General features: G+C 41.3%; 1 protein-coding gene across 1 annotated transcript in view; it reads left to right on the top strand.

Annotated features, from left to right (window-relative positions):
- LOC142742993 (protein argonaute-4-like) overlaps positions 1-12,668 on the top strand; it is a 67,063-nt gene that overhangs the window by 39,022 nt on the left and 15,373 nt on the right. The window contains 2 exon segments of the mRNA XM_075853300.1: positions 3,572-3,705; positions 8,946-9,130. Of these exon segments, the coding sequence (XP_075709415.1) occupies positions 3,572-3,705; positions 8,946-9,130 (319 nt within the window).

Raw genomic sequence — 12,668 nt, 5'->3', positions numbered from 1 at the left:
CTGGCCAGTTCCCCTCCTGGCTTAATTGACGTCCCTCCAGAATGGGATCAGTCATCAGAAGCCAAATCTAGCGGCATTCGGCGTAGATTTTTCCAGAATAATAATTTTTCAATTATGAAGCTTTTTGTAAGGTAACGTTTTTTGTTTTTTTTGTTTGTTTTATTCTCATACATTGCAGACCTAGGGGCAATTGGAAAGTGCCTGGCTGCCATGGCAACAAATTGGAACCCCGCGATCATGCTGTGGGGGTGCCAATGGGCTTACAGAGGGAGGGGGGTCCCTCTAAGTCCATCGGCACCACCGCAAAACGTAGGTACTGCGGTTTCTATTGACCATGGAATCTAAGGGGTTAAACTGAGGTTTTTTTCCCCTCCAGTCCCGGCTGTTAAAGCTGGGTGTCGGCATTGTACTATTACACCTCAGGGCAGGAAGTGGTTAGTAAGATTTTAAGTATGTAGAAGTGAAATAATGTGTGTTGTTTTTAAATTGGCTCCATATTGGAGGCACAAACTTTCTTCCTGTATTGTCTGTATGGCAGGTTCAGCAGGATGGGTGTCCTTTATCACCGCTGAAAGCAATGGGTGTTAATTGGCAGCAACGTTTTCTAGATCAGTCTCCAGGACGTGATGGAGTTCGTCCCCCAGAGACCAGGGAGTGACAGATGTATATAGTGCCTTATCTGTGTGTAGTGTTGCGATCCTGCCTTAGGGTCCTTTAACACCGTCACATTATGGCCGTAACAACGAGCATCGATAAACGAGACAGCTCATTGATCGGCGCTCGTTTGCTCCTTCCACAAGAAGCTATTATCAGTACTGTATGGGGACAAGCGCACGTTACTATGATTGCCCGTCCCCATATGTTTCCATCATGTCGGCAGCAGGTCTCCCTGTTTGCTCAGTGAGATGTGCTACCAAAGACTATAATATTTTGTGCTGCATAAACCATACGATCAGTCGATGGAGCGTTTGCTCGTTCATCAGCTGATTGTTACCCTGTTTACACAGGGCAATGATCGGAAACCAGTGCGTTTTGTGAACGCTCATTTGCTCGCTAATCGGCCTGACAAAAAGGGACCTTATCTAGGTCTCAAACTGTACAATAGAGCGGTTATTAACTCGCCCACTCTCTAATAGGGATGTCACGATACCAGAATTTGGACTTCGATACCGATACTTTGTGTAGTATTGCGATTTCGATGCCAAAGCGATACTTTGCCAACAGTAATAATAAAAAAAAATCTTCTTCCATTTTGTGATGTGAGGCATGAGGTGTGATGATGAATTTAACCTCCATGTGCCTCACATTAATAGTAATTAACCTCATTATGTTTCTCTGTCATGGGTTAATGTGTAAGGTACATGATGGGGTTAATTACTACTAATGTGAGGCACATGGAGGTTAAATTCATCACACCTCGTGCCTTACATTAATAAGTGAAAAGTTTTTTTGTTTTTTTTTTTACAGCGCACAGATCATAAATGACGCAAAAAAATTGTTGTGCAGGTTATTACGGCCGTGCCAATACGGAATGTGTATATTTTATGTATTGAGACTTATTTTAATGTTTATTGTAAAAAAAAAAAAGTTATGTGTATTTTTTTAAATTTAATATTACTTTGTTTTTACTTTATTTTTAAACTTGAATGTACTGGTATATATCAGATATATGCCAGTACATTAGCCTGTGTATGTATAGTACACAGGCAGTTGTTAGGACATACCAAAGTGTGCCCTAACAGGAAATATGGTAAGACAGCCCTGGGGTCCATCAATAGACCCTGGGCTGTCTGGCCATATATGGTATGTCCCTCGATCAAGTCACATGAATTCCCTGTGACGCGATCCAGGGGCATCCCCCCTTCTCACTTTCTCCTGAATGCTGCAGTCAGCTGTGATCGCAGCATTCAGGGGAATAGCGGCGGAGATGAGAGGTTTCTCTGATCTCCACCATTATAGAGCGGGGCTGCGGCTGTGTAACAGTCATTGCCCCGCTCCTGACATAAGTGCGTGCGTGGTCAGCATGAGGTGATGCGGCCGGCTCTGCACTAATGAGCGGCTGCGCAGGAACTGAAAACAGAACAGGGGGGTGTTTTGCAAAGCACCCGCCATGTTCTGTCTTCAGTGCCGCCGCTCATTAATGCAGCGCTGGTCGCATCACCTCATCCTGACGGCGCGCACATGTCAGGACTCGGGAGCGGGGCAATGGCTGTATTACACAGCCGCAGCCCCACTCTCATACATTCATGTATTACAATACTGAGCGGTGCGGCCGCACCGCTTAGTATCGAAATACATAACCGTTTGGGGATGCACAGTTTTGAAACCGTATCGAAGTTTCGATGCATCGTGCATCCCTACGCTCTGATAAAATTCTGCCCAAAGATCTATAGATCTATAGTGCCTATTGTCTTAAGTGTCCAGTGTGAAAACTGGAATATTTTAAGAATTTTTTTTTTCACAATTTTTTTTGGGGAGAATAACCAAAGAAAACACAAATTGAAAAAATGTTTGTTAAAAAATGTATAATACCTTCCCATTAACTACTTAGGTTCTTTTTGTAATTTCCATTATTTTTAAAGGGTATTTCTTATTTGGCAAGCAGTTAAGTCTAGACATTAAGTAACCTGCACGACTTAAAGAGGCTCTGTCACCACATAAGTGCCCTGTCTCCTACATAAGGATATGGACGCTATAATGTAGGTGACAGCAGTGCTTTATATTTAGAAAAACCATCTATTTTTATCACGTTATTAGCGATTTTAGATTTATGCTAATGAGTTGCTTAACGCCCAAGTGGGTGTATTTTTACTTTAGACCAAGTGGGCGTTGTACAGAAGAGTGTATGACGCTGACCAATCGGCATCAAGCACTCCTCTCCATTCATTTAGGCAGTGCATAAGGGATCCTTTTAGATCACTATGTACGGTCTTATACTAACACATTAACAATACTGAAGTGTTTAGACATCCCGCGGAATGTCTATTCACTGTCTAGTCACAATCTCTGCACTACGTTACTCATTCTGTGGTACTTACAGCAGAGCAAGCGTAATCTCGCAAAATTACGCTGTAGATGACAGGTTACAACGAGATAACGCTTGCTCTGCTGTAACTACCAGAGAAACAGTAACGAAATGCAGGGATTGTGAATAGACATCCCGTAGAATGTCTATTCACTGTCTAAACACTTCAGTATCGTTAATGTGTTAGTATAAGACAGCACATAGTGATCTAGCAGGATCCCTATGTGCTGTGTAAATGAATGGAGAGAAGTGTATGACGCTGATTGGTCACTGATTGGTCAGCGTCATACACTCCCCTGTACAACGCCCACTTGGTCTAAAGTAAAAACACGCCCAGTTGGGCATTAAAGTAATTAGCATAAAGCTAAAATCGCTAATAACGTGGGGAAAATAGATAGTTTTTCTAAATAAAAAGCACTGCTGTCACCTACATTATGTAGGAGGTAGGCCACTTAAGATGTGGTGACAGAGCCTCTTTAAGGGGAAAATGTTTATTGGTTGCTGAAACATTATTTGCACACTAATATTTATTTTTCTTTTCTCCAGAACAAAACTGTGGCTACTCCAAACCAGGGGGTGTGGGACATGAGAGGGAAGCAGTTTTATGCTGGCATTGAAATCAAAGTTTGGGCCGTTGCTTGCTTTGCACCTCAGAAACAATGCAGAGAGGACTTGTTAAAGTGAGTTTCAGCTTATGAAATCGTAGGACCAGTAGCTGATCAGGCACTATAAAATGTTCTCCTTAAAGAGGCTCTGTCACCAGATTTTGCAACCCCTACCTGCTATTGCAGCAGATCGGCGCTGCAATATAGATTACAGTAACGTTTTTATTTTTAAAAAACGAGCATTTTTGGCCAAGTTATGACCATTTTTGTATTTATGCAAATGAGGCTTGCAAAAGTCCAAGTGGGCGTGTTTAAAGTAAAAGTCCAACTGGGCGTGTATTATGTGCGTACATCGGGGCGTTTTTACTACTTTTACTAGCTGGGCGTTCTGATGAGAAGTATCATCCACTTCTCTTCAGAACGCCCAGCTTCTGGCAGTGCAGACACAGCCGTGTTCTCGAGAGATCACGCTGTGACGTCACTCACTTCCTGCCCCAGGTCCTGCATCGTGTCGGACGAGCGAGGACACATCGGCACCAGAGGCTACAGTTGGTTCTGCAGCAGCATCGGCGTTTGCAGGTAAGTCGATGTAGCTACTTACCTGCAAAAGCTGATGCTGCTGCAGAATCAACTGTAGCCTCTGGTGCCGCTGTGTCCTCGCTCGTCCGACACGATGCAGGACCTGTGAGGGACGTCACAGCGTGATCTCTCGAGAACACGGCTGTGTCTGCACTGCCAGAAGCTGGGCGTTGTGAAGAGAAGTGGATGACACTTCTATACACAACGCCCAGCTAGTAAAAGTAGTAAACACGCCCCGATGTACGCACATAATACACGCCCAGTTGGACTTTTACTTTAAACACGCCCACTTGGACTTTTGCAAGCCTCATTTGCATAAATACAAAAATGGTCATAACTTGGCCAAAAATGCTCGTTTTTAAAAAAATAAAAACGTTACTGTAATCTACATTGCAGCGCCTATCTGCTGCAATAGCAGATAGGGGTTGCAAAATCTGGTGACAGAGCCTCTTTAAGGCACAAGTTTGTCATGTTAACATTGACAAGTGGTAAAGAACATTTTTTTATTTTGCACGTTTACGTTTTTGTTTCTTCAATTTTATGTTGGTGGTTCGTATGGCAGAAAAATGGCATTCTTTGTTTCCAAGGGTAGTAAACTGCACTTTGGCTGTCTTGTAGCTGGCTGCTTTCCCCTGATAAGAAACTAGTCCTGGGTTTGCCAATATATGCCTGTCACAATAGACAATGCATACTCAAAAGCTAGGACAAATACACCTAAGTAGTCTCAAAAGCTTGCTGTTTAACATAATTTTTGCTAGCCATTAAAAGGTATATCTACAAGACGGCTATTTTTGTTTCTTACTGAGAGCAATAAAACAAAAGCTAGGAGACTGGGACTCCACTACAATATTTAGCGCGTGTAGTCTTCTACCAGAAACGGGGAAAAGGCAGATACAGGTAGCTGCAGGAGTAAGGTAACGGACTACACTAATGACTCTAGAATGCAGTGGGGTGACCATGGAAAGAATTTTACCTTTCTACTCCATTCTAAAGAAAACACCATTATTAACATTTTAAATGGTAAATTAAAGGCATTGTACACATTTTGAAAGGGACAAATCAATGTTTTGTGTTATAAAAAAAGTCAATTTAACAGTTTTTTTTTATAAGATACAGCTTCTATGTATCCTGTATACATAGAAACTGTATTTTGTCAAAGCCAAGTCCGTCAGGCTAACTGGAGTAGATGTGCAACTGTTCTACTATTAGTAGAAAAAAATGTGCCAATCAGAGGGCACATACCCTTTCTAAATGCGGACACACAATGGACTTATTTTCATCTAAACCCTCCCATTTCGGCGGAACCGGACATCCGTCTCATATGTATTGGATGTTTGGCTGACGTTCATTTGGCAGATATTGGGGAAAAAATAATTGGTCGATTGAATTTCAAATTGCCCGATCCTTTGTTTTCAAGTTAGACAAGCTGTCACCCGTGGTGTCTGGCAGCAGCTTATTCCCCTCTCCCCATTGAGTACACATGCAAGCTTAGCTGAATAAAGCATGTATGGAGAGGAATAGCTGTCGGACAAATGAGCGGTGAGCCGACAGCTATTCGAGGTGTTTTGCTACCTTAATTGGTAAGTGGGAGTGAAAACATGAATAAAAGTTCATTTATTATAACCCTGGGGTAACTGAAAGGCTGTACTGGGGGAGAGATCACCGTAACAGACCAACCCTGTGTAGTCTAATCTAGGGTTGGCATGATACCAGACTTTGGACCGATACTTTCTGTAGTATTGCGATTCTTTATACCAAAATGATACTATGCCAATAATATAAAAAAAGTTTTTCCATTTTCTAATGTGAGGCACATGTTATATTTTATTGACTGAATCCATTGTTTCCGCAAAAAAAAACAAAGCATTCCGAAACCGAGACAAACAGAAACTATCTACAACGGAAGCATTACCATTGAAATCAATGGTAATGAAAACGAAAGCTATGGTTTCCGTTTGCCTTTCAGTTGATGGGTTCCGTCAAACCTTTCTGTCCGAGGAAACAATCAGCGGAACCCTGACGCTGATGTTAAACACACCCTTAGTTAAGAAAATTTGTATATTTGCTCTTTTTATTTTAGATACATTGGAACAGTAATAATGGTTTTAAGGTAACCTTTAAATATACTCTCACGTGTCAATTTTACATAAACAGCAGATTTAGCACTTTAAATGGGCACTGTCGTTTGAACAAACTTTGCATAAATCAATAGTATAAGCAAATCTAAGAAACCTCGTAATATGTTACTAGAGAATATTCCTCTTTCTCCACTTATCAGGATCCCCTCACCCCTCCCTCTCCTAAATGTTCACTCACTCTGCATTTACTTAAAAATCTGTATTGAGAGATGAGATGGACTATCAGCTCACTGAAGGATCAGGTTACATCCTGCCCCTAGAAGTCTATGGAGAGGGGAAGGGTGAGGAGGGACTAGAAGCAGAGTGAGAGAGACAGACGCTGCTGGTAAGAGTTATGTCACCCCAGTTCTGGGTTCACAGCTACACTTCTCATTACTGCTGTATAATCTCCTCCATCCTCCAGTTCTGAGGGTGTTCTAAAAAGAGACAGAAGAGCAAGATGTTCTCTTCTGTGTGCTATGGTAGATATTTTTGCAGTAAAGCACCACTCATTGGCTCAGGAAAAACTGAGAATTTGAGGGCATGCAGAGGGTAAAATTGCTAAAAAAACAACAAATTTAGGATACAAGTCATAATGGGCAGATATAGGTTATTCCTCATGACAACATATACTGAAAAGTCCCCTGAAACGACAGGTACGTTTTAAGGTTTGTAACTGCCCCTGCTCATCCTACTGAGACAAATTCTCTGTCTTGCTATTTCTATTAGACATTTTATTTTAATCCAAAATTGTGTGCTGATTAATTTCTTAATAAATTTTTATAGCGGTTTGTTGCTCTAAATCCTCTGCAGACCCATAGGTTTAGAAAATCGCATCCTGTCTATCTGCAGCTACCACTAGAGGGAGTATACTCTTAACTGATTTACGTCCGGAAAAGGGTGTTAAAAATTACGCTGGGTTTCTGCTGTGTTGCGCTGGGACCCAGCTGCAAAGCTTGCGATCGCAGGCATTTAACCCCACAGATGCCAGTGTCCGATGTGACCACTGGCATCTAAGGGGTTTTTACTTCGGTCACTGGCTCCCTTGCAGCGCGATTGCAGGAGCTGGTGTACTCCTATAGCAGCTGGGAGCCTTGTCACCGCTCCCAGCCCCGCTATAGGGAGATTGCTGTTGAGACCTGCCTGTAGCCATGCACTAATTTTGCCATAGACTGCAATATTGTGATATTGCAGTCTATGGCATAAGCGATCTAATGATCGCAGGTTCAAGCCCCCTAGGTGGGCTATAAAAATAGTAATAAAAAAAATGATTTAAAAAAAAAAAAAAAGTAATTGAAAAAAATTATAAAAATTCAAATCACCCCCCTTTCCCTAGATCACATATAAAAATAAACACATTAGGTATCCCCGCATCCGAAAATGCCCAAACTATAAAAATATTTTTCTAATGCGGTGAACGCCGTAGCGGGGGAAAAAAGGTAAAAATGGCCGAATTGCAGTTTTTTTTTCCCCCCACTTACAACCCACAAAAAAATGTAATAAGTGATCGAAATTCCCGACATTCCCCAAAAAGTAAGTTGTTTTTTTTTTTTTTAAGGCGGGTAGGAAAAAACAAAATCTTAAACAAAAATTAGTCTGGTTCTGAAAGGGTTAAACATTGAACTCAATAATAGCACAGTAGAGCATATAAGGGTATGCAGTTTTTTAAGCTGAAAATGGAGCTTCTTTTGAGGCGTTTTTCATGGTATTCAAGGGAAAATTGGCTCCAATATATGCCTCAAGTGAGATGCTACTTCTTTTTACGCTCCGTGTGTTAAAACAGCGGCGTAAAAAGACGCCCCGTATGAACTAAATGTTGTTTTTCTCATTTATTTTAATGGGCGGATGTTTGTAGGCGTTAAGCTTCTGTTTTTTCAGGCATTTTTCTAGGCTTAAACGCCACGAAATACGCCTGAAAACACTGCGTGTGAGCCTTCTTCAGTGGTGGATGCTGACAGGCAGAATGTTATCTTTTAACTCCCTTTCTATATAGGTTATTTGGAGTTCTGTGTTTTGACCCCCCCCCCCCCCCCCCCTATAAAATTTATATTGAAAGATTTATCCGAACAGAATCAAAATTAAATTGGTGGACATTCAATCCAAGAGTATGTTCACACTGCAAACTAAAACCGGGCGTAAAATACGGAGCTGTTTTCGAGGGTATTTCTGTTTTTCAGCCGTTTTGTGATGCGTTTTATGGTTGTTTTTGGAGCTGTTCTGTTATCCCAATGAAAAACTGCTCCTAAAACGGTTCAAGAAGTGACATGCGCTTCTTTTTATGGGGCGTTTTTTTTTTTTTTTTTTTTTAAATGGCCGCACAAAAAAAGCCCCGTCGGAACGAATCAACGTTTTTTCCCATTTTGAAATCAATACGCAGATGTTTGGAGGCATTCACCTTCCGTGCTTTCAGCCGACTAAAAACGTCAGAAAATAAGCCGTGTGAACATAACCTAATTCTTGAGGAGATTTGCCAAATGCCAAGGAGCAATTGGCTTTTTTTCATAGCATGTAACAGTTTTCAGTAAGACTCAACCGACACTTTTAATAATTTAATGAGCTGAGTAACTGAAATATTTGTTGAGTTATAACAAAAAATCTTTGTTATGCATTTCTAAACAGGAGCTTCACAGACCAGCTAAGAAAGATATCAAAAGATGCTGGGATGCCCATTCAGGGTCAGCCATGCTTCTGTAAATATGCGCAGGGCGCGGACAGTGTGGAGCCAATGTTCAAACATTTAAAACTTACCTATGTTGGTCTCCAGCTGATCGTGGTTATCCTTCCTGGGAAGACTCCAGTGTATGGTAAGTTACTTTTGCCATAAAATTATGGAGTCAGATCGCACTAACTTTAAAAAAAACAAACACATCGTTACACTTAAAGAGGCTCTGTCACCAGATTCTCAAATCCCTATCTCCTATTGCATGTGATCGGCGCTGCAATGTAGAGAACAGTAACGTTTTTTGTTTTTTTTTTAAACATTAATTTTTGGCCAAGTTATGAGCTATTTTATATTTATGCAAATGAGTTTTGAAATGGACAATTGGGCGTTTTTTTTTCGTTATGTCCAACTGGGCGTGTATTGTGTTTTTAACTGGGCGTGTTTACGTGTATGACGCTGACCAATCCGTGACCAGTCAGCGTCATACACTCCTCTACATTCATTTACACAGCAGCGATGTGCAGCCACATAAACAGAAATTAACATTAATCAAGTGCCCTGATTATGAATACACATGAAATCCAGCCTGGACGTCATGTGTATTCAGAATCCTGACACTTCTGAATCTTTTCTGTGAGATTCCAGCAAGTGAAACGAAATCTCGCGAGATTACGGAGGTAAACGAGATTTTGTTTCCCTTGCTGGAAATCTCAAAGAAAAGAGTCAGAAGTGTCAGGATTCTGAATACACATGACGTCCAGGCTGGCTTTCATGTGTATTCATTATCAGTACACTTGATTAATGTTAAACTCTGTGTATGCGGCTGCACATCGCTGCTGTGTAAATGAATGGAGAGACTGGTCACTGATTGGTCAGCGTCATACACGTAAACACGCCCAGTTAAAAACACAATACACGCCCAGTTGGACATAACGAAAAAAAAACGCCCAATTGTCCATTTCAAAGGTCGCTTGCATATATATAAAATTGCTCATAACTTGGCCAAAAATGAACGTTTTAAAAAAAACAAAAAACTTTACTGTTATCTACATTGCAGCGCCGATCACATGCAATAGGAGATAGGGATTTGATAATCTGGTGACACAGCCTCTTTAAAATCCTGTAATTAGTTATCTGGCAGTTCTGGTAGTCCGATAATTCCATGAGACCAGAAACTAGACTGAGAACCAATTGCGAGACTCCTCTTAGTAAATAGTGATAGTATTTTTTAAATATATCTTCTTATTAATTACATTTTATGACCAACCTAGTGTGTGGACACCTGACCTTCACACCTATAAGAGCTTGTTGGACATGACATTCCTAAACCGTAGGTGTTAAAATGGAGCTGGGCCTAACCGCATAAAGGGCATGTTCACACAGCATATGTTTGAAGCAGAAAAATATGAGGCTGATTTCAAGAGAAAACAGCCTCTTAATCCAGGTGTTTTTGGAGCGGCTTTTAAAGCGCTTTTGATTTTTGCAAGCTTATTTCGAGGCGTATTTTTTTAAGATTTGGCACTTTTTTACGAGGCAGTTTTTAAATTCAGCAAAATACGCCTCATGAACAATGTATTTTCCCGCTGAAATTAAATACACCTGCAAAAAGCTTTCCATTAAAGTGTATTTTGATACTCCTGAAAATAAGCAGTGTCAACATACACTTAGTCACCAGTCTGCTAGAAAGGCTTTCCATAAGATTTTGGAGTGAATAGGAATTTTCGCCCATTCCGACAAAAGAGCATTTGTGCGGTCAGGCACTGATGGTTGACAAGAAGGTCTGGCTTGCAATTGGCGTTCCAATTCGTACCAAAGGCATTGAATTTTATCTCCTATTATATGACTGCCTAATAAGTCGGACTATTAATCCTTTATCCGTCAGGTCCCATTAATGCAGGCTTAAAGGGGTGTTCCGGTCTCCTTAATCAAGTGTAGTCTGACAGCTAACCTTCGTATATTATTGTTACTAAACACCTTTTTTGTTTTTTAAGATCTATTCTTTTCCAGCTACAGCTCTACCCTCTGACCCCTCCACCCCCCCCCCCCTCCCTCTGTTTGTTTCTAGCATGTTGTCTAGGGTTATGGCCACCACTGCAGTCCTCCAGCATTGGCTGTGCTTGCACAGTCTTCTCAGATTCCTATATAGTAGAAGATGGCCAGCGACTCTCGAGCGCGCCTGTTGGCACGTGTGTGTTAGTGCCTAGCCACCCCCTTTTTTTATTTTTCCTATAAACTTATGCCTTCCTCCAGTACTGTGTATGAAACTAATTTAGAAAAAGGCTCTTTGGCTGCTTTTGTTTCTTGACTGGGAAGCAGCTTTCTTCAGCAGAAACCTTCCCTTACTGCTCTGATTGTAATGGCGACCAGGCTAACAAAACCTCCCTAAAACAGCTGGCCCCCAGATGTAGGGTATTTAGAGAATATTAACCAATAGGTGTTTTTGTCTTTGTCTTTTTTTTTTTCCTTTCATATCTACATTATATACTTCTCAAGGGAGGAGAATGTAATACTATACAGTTTCAGACAATTAGGAATGTATTAATGTTTGTGTGTAAGTGTGTGTGTGTGTGTGTATATATATATATATATATATATATATATAGTGAAGGAAATAAGTATTTGATCCCTTGCTGATTTTGTACGTTTGCCCACTGTCAGACATGAACAGTCTAGAATTTTTAGGCTAGGTTAATTTTACCAGTGAGTGATAGATTATATAAAGAAAAAAACAGAAAATCACATTGTCAAAATTATATATATTTATTTGCATTGTGCACAGAGAAATAAGTATTTGATCCCTTTGGCAAACAAGACTTAATACTTGGTGGCAAAACCCTTGTTGGCAAGCACAGCAGTCAGACATTTTTAGTAGTTGATGATGAGGTTTGCACACATGTTAGATGGAGTTTTGGCCAACTCCTCTTTGCAGATCATCTGTAAATCATTAAGATTTCGAGGCTGTCGCTTGGCAACTCGGATCTTCAGCTCCCTCCATAAATTTTCGATGGGATTAAGGTCTGGAGACTGGCTAGGCCACTCCATGACCTTAATGTGCTTCTTTTTGAGCCACTCCTTTGTTGCCTTGGCTGTATGTTTCGAGTCATTGTCGTGCTGGAAGACCCAGCCACGAGCCATTTTTAATGTCCTGGTGGAGGGAAGGAGGTTGTCACTCAGGATTTGACGGTACATGGCTCCATCCATTCTCCCATTGATGCGGTGAAGTAGTCCTGTGCCCTTAGCAGAGAAACACCCCCAAAACATAATGTTTCCACCTCCATGCTTGACAGTGGGGACGGTGTTCTTTGGGTCATAGGCAGCATTTCTCTTCCTCCAAACACGGCGAGTTGAGTTAATGCCAAAGAGCTCAATTTTAGTCTCATCTGACCACAGCACCTTCTCCCAATCACTCTCAGAATCATCCAGATGTTCATTTGCAAACTTCAGACGGGCCTGTACATGTGCCTTCTTGAGCAGGGGGACCCTGTGGGCACTGCAGGATTTTAATCCATTTCACCGTAATGTGTTACCAATGGTTTTCTTGGTGACTGTGGTCCCAGCTGCCTTGAGATCATTAACAAGTTCCCCCCGTGTAGTTTTCGGCTGAGCTCTCACCTTCCTCAGGATCAAGGATACCCCACGAGGTGAGATTTTGCATGGAGCCTCAGATCGATGTCGATTGA

This window comes from Rhinoderma darwinii, chromosome 2 (assembly GCF_050947455.1).
Source record: "Rhinoderma darwinii isolate aRhiDar2 chromosome 2, aRhiDar2.hap1, whole genome shotgun sequence".
In the NCBI taxonomy this organism is placed as follows: domain Eukaryota; kingdom Metazoa; phylum Chordata; class Amphibia; order Anura; family Rhinodermatidae; genus Rhinoderma; species Rhinoderma darwinii.
The sequence above is the reverse complement of the archived record's forward strand: the minus strand, read 5'-3'. Positions and strand labels throughout refer to the sequence as shown.